The 21,860-nt window shown below is 51.2% G+C and overlaps 10 protein-coding genes across 10 annotated transcripts; 4 read left to right on the forward strand and 6 right to left on the reverse strand.

Moving 5' to 3' along the window:
* Positions 1–207: 207 nt before the first annotated feature.
* Positions 208–927, forward strand: COCSADRAFT_158569 (uncharacterized protein; the record flags this gene model as incomplete). Its single annotated transcript, XM_007699767.1, has 2 exons — positions 208–311; positions 468–927. The coding sequence occupies 2 exons, from the start codon at positions 208–210 to the stop codon at positions 925–927; spliced, it is 564 nt and encodes a 187-aa protein (XP_007697957.1).
* Positions 928–1,433: 506 nt separating this feature from the next.
* On the reverse strand, positions 1,434–2,699 carry CHK1 (mitogen-activated protein kinase; the record flags this gene model as incomplete). The annotated part of the gene is made up of 5 exons (XM_007699256.1): positions 1,434–1,462; positions 1,513–1,860; positions 1,914–2,295; positions 2,348–2,543; positions 2,596–2,699. The coding sequence occupies 5 exons, from the start codon at positions 2,697–2,699 to the stop codon at positions 1,434–1,436; spliced, it is 1,059 nt and encodes a 352-aa protein (XP_007697446.1).
* A 1,263-nt stretch (positions 2,700–3,962) lies between these two features.
* Positions 3,963–4,252, forward strand: COCSADRAFT_34987 (uncharacterized protein). The gene has a single exon (XM_007699358.1). It carries the CDS (start codon positions 3,985–3,987, stop codon positions 4,201–4,203), a length of 219 nt encoding a protein of 72 aa, XP_007697548.1. The 5' UTR covers positions 3,963–3,984; the 3' UTR covers positions 4,204–4,252.
* Positions 4,253–4,562: 310 nt separating this feature from the next.
* On the reverse strand, positions 4,563–5,273 carry COCSADRAFT_34988 (uncharacterized protein). Its single transcript, XM_007699359.1, has 2 exons — positions 5,108–5,273; positions 4,563–5,016 (listed from the first exon to the last, which is right to left on the reverse strand). Exons 1-2 carry the CDS (start codon positions 5,136–5,138, stop codon positions 4,874–4,876), a joined length of 174 nt encoding a protein of 57 aa, XP_007697549.1. The 5' UTR covers positions 5,139–5,273; the 3' UTR covers positions 4,563–4,873.
* Positions 5,274–5,864: 591 nt separating this feature from the next.
* COCSADRAFT_138086 (uncharacterized protein) lies at positions 5,865–8,056 on the reverse strand. Its single transcript, XM_007699768.1, has 2 exons — positions 6,324–8,056; positions 5,865–6,249 (listed from the first exon to the last, which is right to left on the reverse strand). Exons 1-2 carry the CDS (start codon positions 8,021–8,023, stop codon positions 6,096–6,098), a joined length of 1,854 nt encoding a protein of 617 aa, XP_007697958.1. The 5' UTR covers positions 8,024–8,056; the 3' UTR covers positions 5,865–6,095.
* A 140-nt stretch (positions 8,057–8,196) lies between these two features.
* COCSADRAFT_179737 (uncharacterized protein) lies at positions 8,197–11,292 on the forward strand. Its single transcript, XM_007699769.1, has 2 exons — positions 8,197–8,506; positions 8,562–11,292. Exons 1-2 carry the CDS (start codon positions 8,399–8,401, stop codon positions 10,947–10,949), a joined length of 2,496 nt encoding a protein of 831 aa, XP_007697959.1. The 5' UTR covers positions 8,197–8,398; the 3' UTR covers positions 10,950–11,292.
* A 1,179-nt stretch (positions 11,293–12,471) lies between these two features.
* On the reverse strand, positions 12,472–13,107 carry COCSADRAFT_84517 (uncharacterized protein; the record flags this gene model as incomplete). The annotated part of the gene is made up of 2 exons (XM_007699770.1): positions 12,472–13,005; positions 13,078–13,107. 2 exons carry the CDS (start codon positions 13,105–13,107, stop codon positions 12,472–12,474), a joined length of 564 nt encoding a protein of 187 aa, XP_007697960.1.
* Positions 13,108–14,363: 1,256 nt separating this feature from the next.
* On the reverse strand, positions 14,364–15,323 carry COCSADRAFT_112895 (uncharacterized protein). Its single transcript, XM_007699771.1, has 2 exons — positions 15,197–15,323; positions 14,364–15,145 (listed from the first exon to the last, which is right to left on the reverse strand). The coding sequence occupies exons 1-2, from the start codon at positions 15,255–15,257 to the stop codon at positions 14,463–14,465; spliced, it is 744 nt and encodes a 247-aa protein (XP_007697961.1). The 5' UTR covers positions 15,258–15,323; the 3' UTR covers positions 14,364–14,462.
* Positions 15,324–15,793: 470 nt separating this feature from the next.
* On the reverse strand, positions 15,794–18,270 carry COCSADRAFT_34992 (uncharacterized protein). The gene is made up of 2 exons (XM_007699360.1): positions 17,357–18,270; positions 15,794–17,304 (listed from the first exon to the last, which is right to left on the reverse strand). The coding sequence occupies exons 1-2, from the start codon at positions 18,144–18,146 to the stop codon at positions 16,034–16,036; spliced, it is 2,061 nt and encodes a 686-aa protein (XP_007697550.1). The 5' UTR covers positions 18,147–18,270; the 3' UTR covers positions 15,794–16,033.
* Positions 18,271–19,054: 784 nt separating this feature from the next.
* Positions 19,055–20,674, forward strand: COCSADRAFT_34993 (uncharacterized protein). Its single transcript, XM_007699361.1, has one exon. The coding sequence runs from the start codon at positions 19,074–19,076 to the stop codon at positions 20,601–20,603; it is 1,530 nt and encodes a 509-aa protein (XP_007697551.1). The 5' UTR covers positions 19,055–19,073; the 3' UTR covers positions 20,604–20,674.
* Positions 20,675–21,860: the final 1,186 nt, after the last annotated feature.

Here is a 21,860-nt window from a genome sequence, read left to right on the forward strand (position 1 = left end):
AGTTCCTAAAATGTTGCATCGCGTCACGTCCCTGGAAAGCGGAAGCGGAAGCGAAACCAAGAGCAAGGATCAGCCTTGCTGCCGCCATGACGCTCTTAACTCCGAGGCTCCGACAATGATGGAAGGGCTTAGAAATCGCCCGACCTAACGCTGCCACATTTGTGCTGTGCTCAACGCAAGAAAAGATACTTGGAGAAGAGAAAGACAATGGCGCAGGATAATCCGGACACGAGCGAGGCGAAGGATATAGAGGGAAGGCCTGGTTACAAGAAACTGGCGAATGGCATCATACTCGGCCCAGACGGCAAGCCGTAAGTACCTTCTTTCTGTCTTTCTCTCTGTACCTACGTGTGTACCGCTGAACAATTGCGCCGGGCAATACACAAGCCTTGCAATCGCCATAGCCCTTTGTCGCGTGTGTATGTGCGAAGAAGTGAATGCTAACACCTAGTTTGCCTACGCTGTAGATGTCGCACCTGCAACGATGTAGCTTCTCTATTCGCGATGTCGGGCAAAATGCCCACGAAGCGCACACAATCCACCGCGACCACCACAACTTCCAAAACTACCCCCACAATGCCCGCTGACTGCCCACCGGATGTGGAAGCACTCGGTCGCTCTTCGTGGACACTTCTCCATTCGATAACCGCCACATATCCGACCAACCCGTCTCCTCAACTACAGTCGGAAACCAGGTCGTTCCTCTCCACCTTTGGCAAGTTATACCCGTGCTGGGTGTGCGCCGAAGATTTCCAAAGGTGGATGCAAAAGAACACGCCGAGGGTCAGTAACCGCAGCGAGTTCGGTGAGTGGATGTGTGAGGCGCATAATGCAGTCAATGAGAAGTTGGGCAAGGAGACATTTGATTGCAAGAGGTGGGAAGAGAGATGGCGGACTGGGTGGAAGGATGGCAGGTGTGACTTCTAGGTCAAACCAGGAAGCTACCTCGGGCATGTACGACGTGTACGATTATGTGTATATGATAGTGGGCATCATTTGTGTTTGTAAAGTGAGGACGCCACCAGTCTTGTATAGCTAGCATCAAGGACGAAAGCATTGGGCGGTGTTTATAGACCACAGCGATACGCCAATACGCAAGTTTCGTGTTAGACCATCTCGTGCATCGTGAACAAGGACACCAAAATAGCCAGGCAATTTTCAAAGAAGCATGCATGTGTGCTTATTGTCATCTCACACTGTGACGACAAAAATTGCTCATAGAAAATATTCGAAGCTTAAGCTCATATCCGCGCACCTCTGTGCTGTCATGCTAATGTGTTTCTTCTGCTGCAAATCCAAATGACAGGAACATGGTATGCCATTTCTCACATGCTGATGCGCTCAGACTAGCTGGCTGCAGATAAGCTGCGAAAATGGACTCGATCGTGGTATCTTGTATTAATCCCGCGCAAGGGCCAAAGACGTGAAGGTTTTTATCGCATAATCTCCTGGTAGATGAGGACTGCGTGCTGTTAGCTTATACTCGACGTATGGAAACTCGTCTGGACTCACGCTTCAACTGTTCCTTGGTCAGGTTGTCCTTGTTCTTGTCAAAGTCGAAGAACTCCTCTGGGATGGGGTCCGCGCCTGGCTCGTCATCTGGGTCGTGGTAGGGCTCAAGGTATGGGTGCTTGAGCGCGTCCTCGACTGAGATGCGCTTGACTGGGTTAAAAGCCAGTAATCGCTCGAGCAGGTCAAGAGCCAAATCATTTGTCTTGGGGAACATGGCCTTCCAGGGGATCTTCTTCTTGAAAGGCAGAGATCGGATGTATTCACGAGCTCGGCGGGACTTGATACCGTAGTAATCCTCCATGGTGGGCGTACCGAGTACATCGAGGATCAATGTGAGCTGGTGGTGGTCTGGCAAAGGTTAGTTTCTAGGAGCTGATTTGGAGGCACTGCGCGCGACTTACAGTCCTTTCCTGGGAAAAGAGGCTTTCCGCTGAGCATCTCAGCAAGGATGCATCCTACACTCCATACATCGATTGCTTTTGTGTATTCCTTGAAGGTAAGCATAATCTCTGGCGCACGGTACCAGCGAGTGGCAACGTATTCGGTCATGAAACCCGAGTTGTCCTCGGTCGAAGCGGCGGATCGAGCGAGTCCAAAATCACAGACTTTGAGATCGCAGTTTGCGTTGAGCAGCAAGTTGGAGGGCTTGAGATCGCGGTGGAGGACGTTTGCCGAGTGCATGGCCTTGAGGGCGCGTAGGGTCTGGTAGATGAAGTACTGGCAGTGGTCGTCGGACAGCTCTTGTGTGCGAATGACTCGGTGCATGTCCGTCTCCATGAGTTCCTGAACGGCAAGTTAGCAAAGAGAGCGTATGCAAGCAAAGAAATTTGCGCACCTGAATTAGGTAGACCTCGGTGAAGGTCTCGTAGTTGCGGGGCTTTTGGATGTCCAGGATGGAGATGATGTTTTCGTGGTTGAAGTAGCGCAGCAGCTTCATCTCTCGCAGTGTTCTCAAGCAGAACATGGAGTGATCAAAGGGCGTGATCTTCTTAATGGCAACCTTCTGGCCCGATGGCTTGTGCAAGGCAGAGCTGTGGTTGTTGTTAGGGGGCTGAAAGTGGGCCATTGGCGGGCGAGACGTACCATACGACACCGTATGCGCCCTCTCCTACAACATCCTGAATGTCGTACTGCTCCGAGACGTTGAAGGAGATTTTCCTGGAGCTGCCGCTTCCTGCTGGTGGCATGGTGGCGGTTGTGGTGGATGGGATGCGCGAGGGCGCGGTGGGTTATGAGCAGACGAGTGGAGGCTCAGATGGTGATGGTAGTGGTGGTGGTGGTTGCGGGGCTGAGGTTGCGTTGGTGCGGAGGGGTGGTTGAAGAGACGAAGAAGATGGGCGACAATGTAGAAGGTGGAAGAGACAGCTGCAAAGAGTTGTAGGTCAGCACAGGCTGTACATGTCATCAAACAGGCATTGTTCGCAAGACGGAGGGTGTGCTTTGGGCGCTCATGGTGAAACGAGTCTGTGTCAGACACAGAGTTCAGCCCCACGTGCTTGTCTGCGCGGCACGAGCAGCCAGAGCAGAAGCGGCGGCGGCGGAGGCCATGGCATCAGCACCAGCAATTGACTGTGTGCACGGCGTCGGCGGCGGTTATCTTGGGCGCCACTGCACAATGGCGACGTCGGCCCCTCTGGACGAGGAGAGAAGACATGGATGACTTACCAGACACTGGCGGGACGGCCCAGGGTTGAAGCTGTGTAGTATGCCCTTGGAGGTGCTGTGCTGTGCTGTGCTGCTTCGTTCTGGCACTGGCTGGGACTGCCCGCGCAAGATGGAGGCGAGTGAGGCGGTGACAGAAAGGGGAGAGGGATGGTGGGGCAGCGTGTGTAGTATGGCCTGCCAAGTCAATCCCTCCAAGCTCCATGCTCTACCATCACACGCCCACGCGGGAAGCGGCACAAAGGGAGTGACCGTGGCTGTCGACTACCACTACCACCACCTCTGCCTCCGTGGCTGGTGGCGCGAGGCGTGGTGACAGTGCATCGAGGCACCGTCTCTCCCTCTGGAATGTCACGGCGTCGTCAACAAAGCGGCGCAATGGCGCGTGTGGTGTTGGTGTTGGTGTTGGTAGTGCTGCCACTGCTACTCCTCCTACTCCCCCTACTACTTACTCGCACTCCCACTGCTGTCTAAGATGGGAAGGCGGGGTCAGCCAGGTACCATCTATTGCAGGACCACAACTAGGGACAAACTCAACACCAACATGCTACAACAGACCACATGAGACCGGCGATACAGTCCAAAATATACTCTGCCGCCCCAGCAACAGACTTTGGCTAGCCGCCCTATGATCCAGCCACTGTGTGAGTTGCGCGACTCGCTCTCGTAATCCCTCTCCCTCTGTTTCGCCAGGCCGGCCAGACACTTCTGCCTATCATTTCTAGGCCACTACGGCCAATACCTGAAACTGCTCATCTGCGCGCCCTACTCCCACCAACTCCTGCAACGCCTATACTTAGCAGACCCATTATGAGACCAGCCTCACCATGCGGCTTCCCCTTCTCCCGGACCCATTGGCTCCTCCGCCCGCACATGGCCGCCCCTCCACCACCCCATCACAAACACAATGACTCTTGTCTTCCCGGCACCCTGGGTCGCAGCCTTCTATCCATCGTCTTGTCATTAGCCCTATTCCCGTCGCGCATCTGCAACCCCTCTCTTACGCCTCCGACAGCACAAGGAGAATAGTATCGCGCCGCCCCTCGTCGTACACAAACATGATGCTTGTTTCAAGTCGAAGCTCCGCAGCCTTTTCCAGAAGCCGTTTCAAACGGCAATCGACCCGGGCGGGAGCGTCGGTGCAACCCTCCGCCCAGTCTTCTTTACAATCCGCGAGCACCAAGCCCACATGCTGTACCACCCTGTTCCATGTATTTGGTGCGGGTACGTAAGCATGACTGCAAGGTCTTGTCAGAACTATACAAACGCTACAAACTGACATCTCGCCGTCCAACATGGCTACTGCTATTGCCGGCTCACCTGGCTGGGCTCGGATGCGCCCAGCGGATCTGCAGTGTTTTGCATCAAAGTACATACGCACATGTGCCTTCGTGGGTGCTGACTGGTGTCTAAAGCATCAATTGGTTCAGATACATAACTATTCGTGGAAACTAGTAACGGTAATGTTGTAATATTGCAAGTCGCTAAGTCCTTCTCATAGAAGGAAACTAACAACATCCGCATCATGCCGTAAAGGCCAAGAAAACGCCCTTTTTTTTCACACCTTTACTCCTACATACGCCGTGTCGTGTACAATTTTCCTGCGTGGGTTTTGTTCTTGGGCCGAGCAGGCCGAAATTGATGAGTAGTACCAGTTGTCCTGCCATCAATTCTTACGCCCGCTCAACCACGTCGGGAGTCATGCCGATGACAAAGAGCCCTTGGGCGGGTATTGCTGTCCCTCTTGCTCGATCCGTGGTACGCATGTGCACCACTGCTCTGACGGAACGCTCTCCATGACACCAGCAACGTGCTTTCCACAGCCCCACCAAGTGACCTTGTCTGCAAGGTGTCAGCAGTGCCTTGGTAGGATGGCATGTCAAGACACATCTGTCTGTCGGGGATGCAGGGGAAGCGGACGGAGAAGACGTACGGCAGGAGTCGCATGAAGCTTTCTTGCACATGGTGATTATTCTGTTGTAGGTATGCAATCCACCTTTTTTGTGTAGTGTCGTAGTTATACAGGTAGGTAGATAATCCGACGATCAATCTCGCTATACAAAGTAAAAAGAAGACCTTCAGATAAAGACAACCACGTCCCTACCCCCTCTCATATATACCTCTACTCTCACCTTTATGTAAACAAGGAAATCACACATACGCGTACCCACATAATCCTAACCCATCCTCTTCGGCGACCTCTCTGGGTCGCCCTCCACACCCGGACGCCCCAAGACCGCAACTTTGGTTCTTGGGCGCGCCCCAGTGATTGGCCCGCATGCGCTTTCCTCCGACATTTTTTTGGTCGCCGACTACAAACTCGGCGATGTTACCCTTTTGAAACGCACATACCCACCCCTATCCCTCTTTCCCTCTCTTCTTCTTCTTCTTCTTCTTTCTAGACTCTCGTCTCGTATTACTCCCCCCCCCCCCTTCTGTTGCCGACTACAGAGGTTTAGCCTACGGGTAAGGCGTTTAAGTTGAACCTAGTTTTTCGCAGGGGGATTGTTCTTTTCTTTTTGGCTTGTGGAGCTTGGAGAATGAGACAGAAGGGAGGTATGTAATGGATTATATACATACATGCTAACTCCCGAAAGATTTCCTGTATTGTAGTTCAGGTGCAAAGGCATGAAATTATGGAAATCGTCAACGAGAGTTAGTAAGTATGCAAAGCTAGACGAAAGTATAGTAAGTTAAAATGGATTGCATCTCCACCATCTACTACATACGGACAACATCGGGGAATTTTAACTTCTCTTGGTCCGAGAGGCCTACGCTAGATCAATGCTCTAGTATCTATGTACCATGTAAAAGTCGATGACCGCATTTCTTAACACTTCGCCGACCAACTCGCTTGTCAACCATACTAAACTTTGATACACACACATACACAGCATTTGCGGTGCTGAAGATCAACGCTTCTAGTCAAAAGTAATCTTCGTCGCGGCCTTGACATTCTCCGTGTCCTTGTAAAAGGCTCCATACGCCCCGTGTTCCTTCTTCTTGACTGTGGTGCCAAACTTCATCAGCTCTTCTGGCACGGGCTGGTTCGCTGCCTTGAGCACATTGATCAATCTGCGAGAAATCTGTCAGCTTACGCCTCTCATATTGCTGACACATTGCAAGAAGGGGTGGTGGGGGTGACTCACGAGCCAGAAAGCCCCTTGTCGTGTTCGGTGAACAAGGTAATAGCCAGGCCTTCCTTTCCAGCGCGACCTGTCCTACCAATCCTATGCACGTAATCTTCAGCTGTCAGCGGGAACGTGACGTTGATGACTACTTTGACGGCCGGAATGTCGAGTCCGCGTGCAGCCACGTCCGTCGCCACGAGCAGCGGCACATGGCCTTCTTTGAACGCCGCAAGTGACGCACTGCGCTTTTCTTGGCTCAAGTCGCCATGAATGCCGCCTACGCGGAAGCCCTTCATGCGAATGAAGTTCTCAATGCGCACTGCTTCCTTTTTGTATAAGCAGAATACCAGAATGCGATCTTCCTTGTTTTTGCCAGACTGATATTGCTTGAGCAGTTGCAAAAGACGCTGCTCCTTGGCGCGGGGATCTACAACCTCGACCACCTGCTTGATGCGCACATTGGCACGGAGTTCCCCGGACTGATTGTCGCCGATGGTGATTCTGACCGGCGAACTCATAAACGTAGACGCAAGATCCCGAACTGAAGGCGGCCAAGTAGCGGTGAACATGAGCGTTTGGCGCTTCTTGGGCGTCTGCGAGATAATCTGTCGGATTGCTTCTTCGAAACCCTTGTCGAGCATACGATCGGCCTCGTCAAGGACTACGTACTCGGCTTTGCTGAGATCCGCAGAACCATCGCTAATCAAGTCGTTAAGACGACCCGGTGTAGCAACAACGATATGTGCTTTGCGGCAAGCAGCAACTTGCGGGTCCTTTGGTACACCGCCGTAAACACAGACGACTGAAAGTCCGACAGGTGTCGCCAGGGCTACCAATTGATCGTAGATCTGGACCGCCAGCTCACGAGTAGGCGAGACAATGACGGCCTTGATACCCTTCCGCTTGTCCTTGGGAAATGCGGCGATGTTGCGCACGCAAGGCACACCAAATGCCAACGTCTTGCCGGAGCCAGTCTCGGCTACACCAACCATGTCCCTTCCTGCCAGCAAAAATGGCCATGTGGCTGCTTGAATAGGCGTAGGTGCGCTAAATTTGGAGAAAAAGGCGCGTAGCGTATCGTCGACAGGCAAATACTTGAAGTTCAAGATGGGACGCAGCTTATTGCCAGTAGGCTTGGGGTCCTGGATGGTCATGGTGTTCTTAGCCAGGAAAGCATCAATCTCTGACTGAGGAAGCTGTGTCAGCTCCTTGCTCTCCTCGTATTGTCCTGGCGCTGCATTTGTCTCGTTTGTTGCTGCGGACTCCACGGTAGTGGTGGTTGGTGGGGATGTTGTTGAGGGTGTGGACTCGGCAGTTTCTTCGCCCTTAGCCAACGCCTTCAGGCGCTTTTTCTCTGCCTTGCGCGCAGCCTTTTCCGCAGCCTTTATGGCTTCCTCGTCTTCTGCGACAGCGCCATTAGAGCCTTTTACTTCAGCCTCTGCTGCCGCCTTCTTAGCCTTCTTCGCCTCTTTGGCTTCCTTCTTGGCCTTCTTTGCCGCCTTGCGCTCGGCCTTTGACAGCTTGTCCTCGTCCTCTGAGTCGTCCGCGCTCTTGCCGTTCGTCACTTCGTCGGTGTGGCCATTGGTCTCTATCGCGTCGACGGGGGCGGATTTGTTGAGCTTCTTGCTCTTATCCTTTTTGCTCTTCTTTCTTGAGATTTCGGGGACGGTGATCGCGCCATCTTCGGCGACAACATCGGAAATTGGTCGTTTACCCATCTTGTCGATGCGCAATGCTATTCGTGCTGGAGCAGCAAAAGAAGGTGGAAAAATCACTTTTTTTCGTCGGCGGTCGGCATTAGCTCCAATCGATAAGACACGCGCTAGTCTAAATTGTCCAAGTACGCGACCCTGAACAGAAATCTCGCGTCTCTGCGCCTCGTCATGATCTTGCCCATATGTGCGGCGATTTAGACTAAATATCGTCTCTAGACTAGAGCTTTCTTTTCTGTTCTCGACAACTCTAGCCACTAGTGAGAAAAGGCTGAGTGACCATGCGCTAGCTGACCTTGTTTATATTTCTTCGCTACCAAAAGTCATGACCACTACCAGGCTACTACGCAAAGGATCAATTTCTAGGTTTTGTAAGCGGTCATGTCGAACGTGACGGTGCTCAGGTGCTGGCCAGCATGCGTTGATGCGATTGACTGGTCCCCAGACGGCATTATCGCACTAGCGTCTGACGAACGTGTGGAGCTACTTGTACGTTTCTTTGGGAAAAGAGACCTCAAGATAACACCCGCTGATGGTCTTGTAGTTTCCAAATACCGTCGATTTTGATAGGGACCAAGTTCTTCCACAGTGGCAACATGTTCCCCTGAAAGTACCTCTTTTCTCAACTGACGAGCTGCCACTCAAAGAACTCGCGCCACTATCCAACTACTCTATTGGCGAGGAAATATCCAATAGCGCTCCTCTCAGTATCGCATGGTCACCGCAGGGACTTGCAAAGCATCGGAAATGCGCTCTTGGCGTTCTTACCACGAACCTGACCCTTTCTATCTGGTCAGCCGAAGGTAAGCCGCAAGATGAATCAAGCTGGTCCCGGCAGCTCATCATCAATGATGCGCTCGCTGAGCATTTTAGCGGCTGTGATGACGAACCTAGCCATTTGACGGTATCACCCAAAGAACAGCTGCGCTTGCGAAGCCGCATTCGGGCGTTTGCGTGGGCACCTGCTCTGCCTTTGTCCGAAACAACTGGAATCATTGGGACTAGTCTCATGTACTCTCGACACTTCCTAGCTGTTTCCAACGATGACAACCACCTGGTTTTTGTGGCAGTCGAATCGCCTACTTCTACCCTAGGGGTTGGGCGATATTGGACAGCGGAGGTTCTAGCTCATGAGTCGTTGACATCAAACCCAGATAGTATCTTCTCGGAACCACGTGTGTTTGAAGATGTGATGAAACAACAGCGGTACATATCTCATATCGCCTGGAGTCCGTGGATTCTATTTGACGATGGCTACCGTTCGGTGGTTGTGTACGCTACGAACGAAGACGTGCGGGCAAGAGTCATTAAGCATCGGCCTGATGACATATGCACGGAGAAGGAAGTCGTGTACCCTGGATGCGAATTGCGATACCAAGGCCCAATGAAATGGTCGCCTAAGATTGAAGACGGAAATCGACTCAAGCTTGCCCTTTTCACAAATTCGGGGCTCGTCTGTCTTACCATATCTGCCTACGACGGTTCTATTATTGAAACAAAGACCCACAGTCTTGACGGGCGATGGGACCAGATTTCCGGCGCGGTGTGGGATACTCCTGATGACTCGACATGTCGTTTGCATCTAAGCTCATTGCTTTCAACTTTGCACAATCAGACATCTGCCCTTGAGATATCCCCCGAGGGTTTCGAAAGCCTCGGTAACCCAAGCTGGCGAGAGAAGATTGAAAATAACATTGCACTATTCAGCGTTAAAAATGGGCTCAAGGGCAATAGCAAGGCCAAGGTTTGGGGCTTGTCAAAATCTCCACTAGGCGATTTCATTGCAGCGTGCAATAGCGTGCATCCATCCAACATGATCGAGTATGGTATACCTGCGGATAGGAGTGGAACGGTTGCCGTTAGTTCTTTGCGAAATAGCAGCGAGGAGCGGGAGGCTTTCCCCAAAGCCAATGTCAGCGCAGAAGGAGTTAGCTATACGATCCGTAAGCTGGCAGAGGACATGGTTGAGGATCAGGACGACATGCCTGCTTTTGCTGAGGAGATTGTGCAAAAGCTTACCAGGACGTATCCGGCCCCCCGCGTTGCCGAAGATTATGCAGACAGGGTTCGTCTGTACGCTGACGTAGATGATTTGAACTCACTGATCAAAGCGTTCAAGATGATGGCCTTTCTCAAGTCGCATACACTCAAAGACCGATATACGATACTCGTCTCCCAAGCCTGCAAGACCGGGACATCACATGAGCTCGAGAGAACGCTAATAGCGTATCGTCTTGCTAATGCAGTACACAGCCTTCCGGTGTCACTTGTGAATTCAGCCTTGAGCGCGGAGATAGTGGCTCAGCACGAACAGCTCATCAAGCTTGTCAATGTGGTCATGGGATATGGCTCTTCAGAGAGCGAGAGTTGCATAGAGTCCGGTGCCTCAGGTACTGATGAGTCTCGAACGGTCAGTACTGAGATCAATGGTAATGCCAGTGATTCGCGACAAGAGGCTGTGGCCGCATGGGGGGAGGGATGCGAGTTTTGCTCTGCTTCGATACCATTCACCGACTTGACGTCAGCCTCATGCACGAACGGGCATCAATTTGCAAGATGCGGATTGAGTTTTCTTGCCATCCAGGCACCCGGTATCACAAAGTACTGTGGTATCTGCAGCACACCATTCTTGAGCGACGAGTATGTCATAGCCCAGGAGAGTGTGGAAAAGAAGAGCAAGGATGCTGCAGAGGATGGCGCCATGAAGGAGGTGGGCGGATCGCAAAACGGAAAGGGACAAGAAAGGTTGGAGCAGGGCAATGATGTAAGTGGAGAACAGGACAGGGATGGTGAAGAAGATGGGGAGGATGAGGAAGATGAGGAAATGGAGGAGGAAGAGGAAGAAGAAAGGGAGCTTCCTGTCACGCTAGGACGGGTGCTGTTCCTCGCCTGCGATGCTTGTGTCTACTGCGGCGGTAAATTTAACGGCTGAATGGTATGAGTTACAGTAGACATGTAGTCGTTGCTGAGCGGTGTTATGATACTCGGGGTGGAGCTTTGCCCATGGATGAGTGTAGCGATAAGTGGGCATAGAGGTACAACCAGTGACATCAGGCATGAGTGTCAGCTACATGAGGAGAATGATTTGTCTGGGCATTCGGCTTGAGTTTGCTCGTACATAGTTGATGACACGATATACTTTGTCATTATCCTTGCAGGAGACGATTGGCCACCAACACTTGGCTGATGACTCTGGGGCTTTGATTGTGGGTTGAGAAGGAATAGGGTGTGTTGGTGCTAATCCAGGCAACTACTAGTAAACCCCACATGCTCGCAGCTCGGCCATGGATACTAGCTATTTGTGGAGTGTTCCCGAGCCTTGTGTTACACAGATAGACTCGAGCTCGAGCCGGCTGGGCCGCTATCGGCGTCGGTTGGCAATGGAGACGTAGTCTGCTCTATGTGGGAAAACAGGGTCTTTGGTGCAGTCAGGCCGGAGAGGAAGGGGGACTCTCGCAGGTTCTGCAGTGAGGGGTGATATGGGGGGCAAGGCGCAGTGGTAGAGTACGTAGTGTACCACGGGTGGCTGCACATCATGGCCTGGAATCCGCACAAAGCGCGCGCCCCCACTGTTTCTGCGTGTTGAGGCGAGTGGCGCAGGGTAGGGCAGAGAGCAGTGGAGGGCAGTGGAGGGCTAGAAAGACGCACAAGTGCCTCACCCCACACTAACCACCGCACAAAGCGCGCAGGCCAATCACAAGCCCGGGATTGGCCGGTCAGTGGGGTTACCTGGAAAGGCAATTCAGGGCTCGGGAGCGGGGCAGGCGTGGCCCGTTGGTCAGGGAAAGCCGCCACTGCATTGGCACGCCCGCACAAGTCGCGCATGCCTTGGGTATATAAGATTTCCCTCGACACCTCGTCTCTCTGCTTCTTCTCATCACACAATCAAACTCTCAAAGCCTCTCAAGCCAACATTCAACACCGTCAATCCTCTTTTCAACCCAATCCAACCAACCAACCAAAACCACCATCAACATGAAGGGTAACTGCGGCTGTGCTTCTGGTGCCTGCAACTGCGGCTCCACCTGCAGCTGTGATGGATGCCCCGTATGTCGTCACCCTTGTCTCTACTCTCCATTTCATTCACATGCTAACAACTCTCCCAGGGCAAATAAGCCACTGGCTCCATGAGCCGAGTGCGCAAACACAAGACCTACGACTCCGTGAGTGGCATCACAGACTGCTTGTACTAGCGGGACGGCCTGCTAATACACTTTCCAGACAGTCTCGTCAAGACAAACACTGTGTCGTGGCAATCAATGCAGACAATGTACAAGTAATTAGCATTGTATGACTAGGATGAGATCAAGTCAAACGGATATGAGACCATGAATACAATCACTTTTTCATCGTAATATTTGTGTATCCGAACGTTTGATTTATCTTCTAAGCCATCTTGATTTCACCATCATGTGCTGCCATCAATCGCTCTTGCCCATATCACTGTGTCAACCCTATCCACAACACACGGTGGCATTCTCCTGCATGCGATCATCGCCGCCTTTGCTGACCGTGAAGCTCTCCCAGCCGAAGATGAAGTAGCCAATGTACGCCCCAATGAAGATGCAGATGATGAAGTACCCGTTGTAGTACATGGCTAACAACATGACAAAGTAGGCCACTGCAAATGCGCAAGTGTGTAGTAGTGCCCGGACTGCTTGCTGCAGTATCGTCGGCCTGAACTTGGCCTTTACCCCACCACCCATTGTTGGACTCGCCGTCCCCACCGGTCCGGGGTTCTTGCTTGTACCTGGAGCGATGCCGTCCGCAGACGATGCCGACGAGAGGGCCGCGGTATCCGACGCAAGTGTCTTGCTGTGCTGCATTACGATAAAGTGATCGTACTCCTTGGCCGCCCGACGCAGAAACTCGAGCAAGATAACGAGCAGAATGACGCCGATGCACGAGCCCGCGAACATGCCTTTGGATCGGATGTGCCACGCCTTGGTGATGAAGCATGCGTCGACCACGTTCCAGTTCCACAGCATCTACGCGCCAGTAGTTAGTCATTCGCACTACACTCTGCCTGTAAGAGAGTTGGAGGGAGAGGTGCTGCGTACGCTAATCTTGCATCCGTTTCCCATTCCCATGCCGCCCATGTCGTGCATGGCTGCCGACGAGGTAGCCATGGGTGCCATGCTGCTCATTGTCGCCATGCCCATTGACATGCTGGCGCTCGTTGGCGTGGCCATTGACATGTCTATATCGGCTGTCTTGCTCGCTTCGGGATCGAGGTAGTATTGGTCGGAAGTGCTTAGTCGGAAGACGTCTCGATCACGGATAGTGAGCGAACGGGGTATAGTGACCAGGTGCGGAGGAGATATATCTCGAGGGAGAAGGCGGTGGGTGCGACGTGCACAGATTATACACGAGCAAGTTTTCTTCTTTTTTTTGCCTTTTCCGCGAGCACTTTTGCGCACGAAGGTGCGGGCTTCAAGTGGGAAACAATAATCGGTAAGATTGGGTGAATCCAAAGGGAAAGTGCAGGGATCGATGTACGTTTGCCTCTTCTCTGCCTGCACTTTTGTATGATTTACGCTTTATAGTTTCTGTGTGCGTGTGTAGTATGTAAATTTAGGAAAGTAAGACTAGAATCAACGACTTGAAGAAGAAACAAGATGGCTGAAAAGCAAAAAAAGTCGCAAGAACGTCGGTACTTTTATACTTGCTCGTCATTGCTTCTCGTAGCCTGTCCCAGGGCACCACATTGTTTAGCGCGGCAAGGGTGGTTGGGGGAGAGGGAAAGAGTTTCACCTCGCGAACCACAACATGTGTGCTTAGTATTACACGAGCGCCTACTTTTACTGCTTTCCACCTATTCACTCTTATCTCGTGCCACCGCATCGCCTGACCGCCTACCGAGACTCGTAGCATCTTCCCACTTCCCCCCCTCATTCTAAGCATCCTTAGAATCCCAGAAACATGTTCACCGCGCAGCCCGCCTTGCCAGATGCGGTCTAGCTGCTCATGCAGATGAGAAGGTTTCCAGGTGAGCATGTTTCACGCATCCACGAGCGATCTTGTCTTGATAGCCCTTTAGACAGTCAAAGGGGGTTTACTCTTGTCGAATTCTGCATACTTGTTGGGTTTCTTAGTGATTGGTGGCATGGACAGGGGCAGAGTGGGGATCAGTCCACGAATGTTGCATGTGCTGGGATAGTGTACACTCTCCCCACACGTGTGATAGATGAAGTGCATGTTGCAAGTGCGATAGAGGCGCATTCCCAGCAGTTTGGAAGCGATGCATGGAGTGGGGCACCCGAATATAGAGGATGCAAGGTGCATACGGCATGGGGAAAATTAGTACCTATACAGTGCTTGCTTCGAGTCGCTTCACGAGTAAAGAATCGGACATGGTTGACATTCTAGACATCGACGACTCCATATGTTCACTTTGATGACCAGGTACATGACCGAATATATACATGTGAGCAAAGAAGCTTTCCTACTCACTCACTGTCTCGTTTCTACCAAACGGATCAATACTCGGATCCATGATACGCACGTGCTCAATGAAGCGAGCAATATTCGTTGCGTTCTCTGCATTGTAAGTCTTCTCAACCCAGTGAAGCATCATATCGATACCCGCTGTGACTCCCGACGAGCTCCAGATGGGCGGTGAGCTCGAGTAATCCTCGACCCATCGCGCGTGCGGCACCCAAGTCGTGTTTGGGTTATTCTGCACCGTCGATAACCACGACGACTTGTTCGAAGTCGCCCTCTTGCCGTTCAGGATACCCGAACGCGCTGCGAGTGCCGAGCCCGTGCAGATGGTAAGCACCTGCTGTACTTTTGGCGTCGTCTTACGGATATACTCCATGGTAGCGTTGAGCGTGGTTGGGTTGCGCCATCCAGGTCCACCAGGTATAACCAGCACGTCGAGTTCCGGCGCAGTCTCAAATGTGTGTGTTGGTGTTATAGACGGGTAAACTGATGAGTTCAACGGATTCATAGCTGCCAGTGCGGGCCGCGTGGTTACCGGGTCCAGAGTCTCGGCAATGTAGACAATGTTGGTATGGTATGATCCACCAATGAATTGCAGGACTTCAGATGGCCCGTACAAGTCGAGCATGTCAAACATGCGGAATAGGACGAAACCATAAGTCCGTGGTACGTTAGCGCCTGACGCTGCTTTATGTCAGTGTGCTGTGCTATTATATATTGATAGTTAACACATACCTGTTGCAACCATGGTGAGCTGTATCCCAAAAAGGGAAACTAACCCCTGCAAGAAGCTCATTGTGAAAAGTTGGGTCCGAGGATGAATGTCGATGAGTGAGTTTGGGAACTGGTACTTGAACTGCTAGACCTCAACAGGCACCGACTCTTTATGTGCGCATTCAACCCTGCTTATATTTCCTGAGCGGTGTCAGCATCCAATGTATTCATCTGCTCTAATTCAAATAAACATTTTCCTCTTGGCAAGAACCCTGTAGTCTACGAATGACAGCTAGAATCAGAACAAGGTGGAACAAGGCGTCCAACCCATGCTCAATCTTAATAACTCCATCATGCTCATGTGACAATGCAGTTTTGGGTACTTGACATATGTCCATATATCTAACAATCATGAGAGGCTAGAATCGCGCCGAATTGCGCAAGTTTCTGCGCGAAGGAAGGCGTTTAATCAAATAGGCGAGAGGCCTGCATACAAGGCGTGGAATGCGAATAAAGCTAAGTAAGCGGGTTAGCCTGGCTAAGAACATCGTCTTGTCTCATTCTTCTTTGTACTTCATAGGAATCACGATTCGTTCGCAAAGTCTAGAACAAAAGTTATGATGAAAAGAGATATTGGTATTGGTATAGCAAAGTGCAAGCCGCCTTCCGATGAGCTTTTTTCGAAGAAAAAAAGTGTCTCAAAACTATCCTTGCGCCAAACGCCCGACATAGTTTCCCCCGTACATACTATTACGTGAATGACCATTCAATTCTAGCCAAGTAACTATAACAACATAAAGAAGAACAAAATAATACCAAAACAACAAAATTCCTTACAAAAGAAATCTCCAGTACAATTTACGCTTGCGCTCGAATGGACCGCATCATGCTGATGACAGGAAGAAACCTACGCAGCTTATTCTTCTCACCCCGCTGAACAAAGTGCGTATCCTGTCGCGCAAGAGATCCAGTCTCCACGGGCGAAACAGCTACCGCAGCGCCCTTTTCGGCCGCAGGATCGCATGCAATGACCTGTGTCTTCCTGCGTACGATAGGAGAGCCAATGGGCGAGCGCATCTTATCGGCAATGGGGGAGAACATGGCTTGCCTGCGGCTGATGGGCGAGCAGACGACAATGGGTCGCTGGCCCTCGCCTGCCGACGAAGTAACGACGATGGGGCTGTTCTTGCCCACAACCGGCGAGCAGATAATGATTGGCCTCTGCTTCTCGTGGATCGGTGTGACGAGGACAATGGTGCTCTTCTTGTTCTGGTTGAAGACGCTGACCTTTTCCATGGATGTAGTTCCGGGAATGATGAGCTTGGGAGGAGCAATGGTGCCAGCTGTTTCGGCTGACTTGCGCTTTAGGCTGAAGTATGATCCATCGGGCCCATCTACCCAGGAGCCTTCGAAACCTGGGGTTTGTAGAGCCTTCCTGGCTACTTGGGCTTTGGCGAGGTACATGAACTCATCGCCTTCCACTTTGATCATGCAGTTGTGCCAGGGTGTTGGGAGCTGGTATTCGTACACGGGATTGGGCTCGAGGCACGTCTCAAGCGAGTCGATTGCGCGTACCTTGTCTGCTGGCAATAGACGAATGGCAAACTTGGGACCCGCGTTGTTATGTGCGTGAATCGACAGACGAACGTAGTTTGGAAGGAGGAGCTCTGTCAGGTTGGAGTATGCTTGGTTTCGAGACATCATCTCTTCTGCTACAAGAGCAGCCGTCTTCTTCTTTTGCTTGCCGCTCATAGACTTGACTGACGGGATATCAGCCAAATCCTCGAGCATGAAACGTGTCTGGCCTCGGTAAAGTCCAAGAGCATCAGGTTCTTGCTGCTCAATCAGCTGGCGGATGTATGCGCGGTCGGGTCCTCCGATGCCGAGCATCAGTTTGCGACAGAGCTCAGCTTCACCAGTGAGCTTCGTCTTGACAGGATGAGGCATCTGGTGTGAGTTTTGAAGTAGCTTCTGTAGGCCCAGGAAGCCATCAGAGTCGGCCGCAAATATATTCTTTAGGCCCTTGAATTTGATGGCGGGGACAGGGCCAGCGTCTTCTGGGTATCGTTCCTTGTATATCGCTGCCATACAGGCATCGTATGTATCGATCATCTCATCGTCAACTCCAACTGCTCTTGGTTAGTTTCGATCTTGAGATGTAGTGTTGAGTACGAGACTTACTGCAATCGGAAAAGACGTGGCCGTCATTGATAACCCACATGGTTGCGCCCGGTGCATACACGCTGTTCACCTCTTGCACAAAGGCGTGAAGCGCATCCATGGCAATGTGCTCAGCCAGATCTGGCATGATACCGCCGGCCTTGTTTGGATTCGGCGACTTGCAAGGAAAGGCAGGTAGGGCTAGTTGGATCGGAAGGTTCTTGTCGACATATCCGTAGACACGGTTCAAGAACACCTCTTTACCGCACACATGCCATTGGTCATCCTTGGAGATGTTCTTGAGTCTCCGCTCGAAGATTTCGGCAATGACTGCACAGGTCTCGCGGTGCTTTTGAGCCCATGGTGTGGCTGATGTCGAGATGTGAGCAAATGGTTGAAACTCGGTCTCCAGGAGGACGAAGCGCTCTGCCCATATCCCAAAGCCATCGACTTTGACAGACTTTGGCCTGGAAGTAAGAATGCCCAAAAACAGGCCATTTGCGTGTTGGATCTCGGACACTTGTGTGTTGAGTTCTTCTTGTTGAAATGATGGTGGGAAATTTGAGCGAATGTTTAGAAGAGCTGGAATGCTGGCGTTGATCTGAAGAGTCTTGATGGCTTTGCCAGAGGGTAACTGAAGTTGATTCCACGACGCGTCAGTGGCGCATACAATGTCTTTGAGTTGTGTCCATATCTCAGGGAGAGATTTTGAATTGCTTCCTTCGACAGCTAGGAGTTCGCCTGAAGCATCTCTCCAGTACAGGCCCTGGATGCAGTGATAAGTGTTGATGGACTTGTTAAGGGGCGCCATTGTGAATAATTAAAGATAGGTTGCTAGAAGCTTCTACTGAAGTAGGGATGATGGTGAAATTGGACAAAGGAAATAAGAAATTGAAGATGCCAGTGGCTTGAGTGGCTAAACTGTTGTGAAGGTTGGATGTTCAAGTGTCACAATACCAACCTGTTGGCTTCTATATATCAAAGAGATGCAAAGCATGTTTCCAAGCATTGCAAAGGCCATTGCTCCACACTGTCAAAGCTCAATCGGCGTGCTGCGGATGGCATCTAGGCAAGCCACCCATCGTGCGTTCCACACACCGACTGGAACGCTAATTACAGTAGCTTCTAATCTCGCTACACAGAGTCAGCTCAGAAATTCCCCGCTTCGTTGGGCGTATCGGGAGGCAGTGCGCTGGACTATTGCATGCTTTGCTCCTGCGGTGCCCCCAGGATGCATCACTTGGCGTGCATTGTGATGCTAGCAGGGGCGGCTGGAGCGAAGCGGTAGGCAAAGGCCAGCCGTCTGGTATGGGCGCAGACGTTACAGTGGGATTCAGCTGGTGACTATGCGGCATGGACATGAGCTGGGTGGTCGTGGCAGCGCTACAACGACCCCCAGGCCCGTAAAGACGTTAGCGGCCCTTGGCAGCAAGCCTGAGAAAGAGGATGTTCACCCTTGCTAGTTATACGGCGAACCATTGGCCAAAAAATGCCAAGCCTTGTTCAACGCCTCCAACTTTACCATCAGAAGCTCCCTATTATCTAAATGTAGGTGCATGGGGCTTAGAGACATACAGGGGTTGTGCATTCGCGCATTTCGCTTCAGCCGCCTTCGTTAGAGAGCACCGCCCCCATGTAGGGCTGAAGATGGTAGCCGCATTGTTTATGGGTTTCATATATGCTCTATCAAAGCAGTAGTTGAAGAGTGTTACATTTCTGAGCTCATCATCTCAGCACCATGGTTTCCTATCTTTCTTTGGTGTTTGTGGGAGCATTTGCTACCATTTTTGGTGTATTCACATTCTTCGTTTACCTGTTTACACCACCTCGCAACTTTCCCAAGGATATCCCAACAATCCCTTTCTACTACGGGCTTTTGCCTCTTTTCAAAGATGTCGATCAAGCTGAGCTATATCGGGAATACCTCAAGGAGCCTCTGGCGCGATATGGCGCAGTGAAGCTGTTCTTCGGTGGACAGTGGAACATTCTGGTGACGAAGCCTACCTACGTAGCAGAGGTTTTCAAGCAAGAAGACACCTACGCAAAGTCGGGCAACCAGGTCAAGATCCCACACAGCGTACTTGCTGAGTACACAGGCGAAAACATCATCAGCGCCCATGGCGAAAAATGGAAGCTTTACCAACGCGTCATTAAACCAGCTCTGCAAGCTGATCAGGACTCTGAGTGCATCTGGAAAAACTCCAGGATTCTCAAAGATATGTTCCTGAGCGAGTCCAAAAACAATAGAGGCAACGGAGTTCCAGTCTACGCCTTGCTTCACCGATATGCGCTTGCCAACCTCGGAGAGGTCCTTTATGGTTCCAGCTTCGAAACATTGCAGCATGCAAGTGCCCCTCTACACACGCTGCAAACGAAAATCAAGCCCATAATATTCCACCCAATCTTCCTAAACTTTCCTTTCCTCGACCACCTGCCATTGAAGATACGGAAGCTTGGTCGTGTTCTTAGCAGGCAGTTTCGCAGCACACTCCGCAGCGCCATAATTAAGGGCCACACCCAACATGTGTGCAACGAGAACGATAACAAGAATGTTGCCTGCAGATTGCTTGGTTCTCATCGCGAGGGCATACTTAGTGACAAAGATCTCGACGACAACCTGGTCAGCACCTTTCTCGCCGGGCACGAGAACCCCCAGCTAGCTCTCATGTCGCTCATGTACCTCCTCGGCAAACATACTCATGTCCAAGAAGCCGTCCGCAAAGAAATCGCCGCTCTCTACCCAAGCAACGCGCCTGCAGACTACGAGCCTGAGTACTCCGACGTCCACGATCTCCCCCTGCTCACATCGGTGCTGTACGAGTCTCTACGCATGTTCCCGCCTATTTCACAGCTTATCAATCGCCGCACCACAACCCCCGTCGTTCTGGGCAACGCGGTTCCCGTTCCTGCTGGCGTATACATGGGATACAACGCATACTCTACAAACCGAGACACGGAGTTCTGGGGCACTGATGCCGATGACTTCAAACCTGAGCGTTGGGGTACTACAAACGAGGATATCAATAAGTTGTACCGTCGCGCGAACTCCAAGAGCGCTTTCATTAGCTTTCACGGTGGAAGAAGAGCGTGTTTGGGTCAGAAGTTTGCGATGCAGCAGTTAAGAATTACGCTGGTGCAGTTGGTGAGGGATGTTAGGTGGAAGTTGGACGAGACTTGGGATGGGAGGATGACACCTGCGGGACCGTTGTACCCGCGGGGGTTGAAGCTGAAGTTTGAAAGTGTGCATCATGGATCAGAGAAGGTGTGAAATGGGTTTGCATAGCGCTTGGTGTTTATTCAGAGAATTCAAATTACATACTGCATCCAATACGGTCTTGATCCATTATCATCCGCTTCTACTTGAATTGTGTTGTTTGTTTGCTACAGTTACTCCCTTGTCAAGAAGATCTTCTTGAGCTATCAGCCTACGAGTAGACAAGGATTGCGCCGAGCCAACACAACATGCAAAAAACTCACCCACATTGCTACTGCTACAGCATAATTCCAATACAGCAAAAAACCAGGCAAACACAAAAAAACTGATTGAGTCACATTTGGCCCGCTGTGAATCCTTCCCGGCATTTCAAATCAGGACGCCGATTACTGTGGAGTTCGGCGACAAATGCATGTTAATACCAAAGAGAAAAGTGGGGAACCAAAGTAAGCAAATGCAATTTCGGCATAACAGCATGGAAGAATATGACCTCCATGTAACGTGGTCGCCTAAAGTCAGGCGTTCCATCTGCGCACGTGACTTGCTTACGACTTATTCTCCCGAGACTGTTTACTCCTTCAATGATACGAATAGGAAGAATCAAAGGGGCAGTAAAATTTGTGTGACTGTACTTTGGAATCCTGAAAAGCTAGGGCAAGGAGGGGTCGCCGGACTACACGTTTCCATGACAATTGCTGGGAAAGTTAGCAGTGTCGGCGCTCGTACACTAGCGAAATTGGTCCAGACTGCAAAGACCGTATACAAGATAGCACTGAAAATCTGCATGGCGCTGCTGTCGGTCAAGTTTCCGAGTGGCAGAGGAGATGTTAATCAGAAGGATCTGCAAATGTCTGCTGCTGACACACGCATTACCCCCTGTGTCTAGAGACAGACAGAAAGACGGGGTGAACCAGTAGTATATGGAAGAGCAGACCAAGTTTGTAGGCGCTGTATATCTATAACTATTGACCCCTCACTAGAAGCCAATCTCAGGAGTCGAATTTTACGCGACGCGATAAACTGCAAGTTCTTTTTTTTTGCGTTAATGAACAAGGCCAAAAGTAAAGAAGAGCGGTTGCCGAGCATTCGAGCCGCCGCTAAGATTCTGCATGATGGCTTGCTGAAACTTCTCAGCTGCTGACCACTGGTGTGTCCGTATCTAAGCACTATTGCGCTTATTTGCTGCAGACTGACGACTTATCTGGACCACTGGGTTTGACCACGACATAGTGCAGCTTTCTGAGTCGATAAGAATCTCATCCCGTGACATGTCATAACCACTTATCCCAGTCTTATCAACTCTTATGCACA

The sequence above is a fragment of the Bipolaris sorokiniana genome, assembly GCF_000338995.1.
Source record: "Bipolaris sorokiniana ND90Pr unplaced genomic scaffold COCSAscaffold_4, whole genome shotgun sequence".
In the NCBI taxonomy this organism is placed as follows: domain Eukaryota; kingdom Fungi; phylum Ascomycota; class Dothideomycetes; order Pleosporales; family Pleosporaceae; genus Bipolaris; species Bipolaris sorokiniana.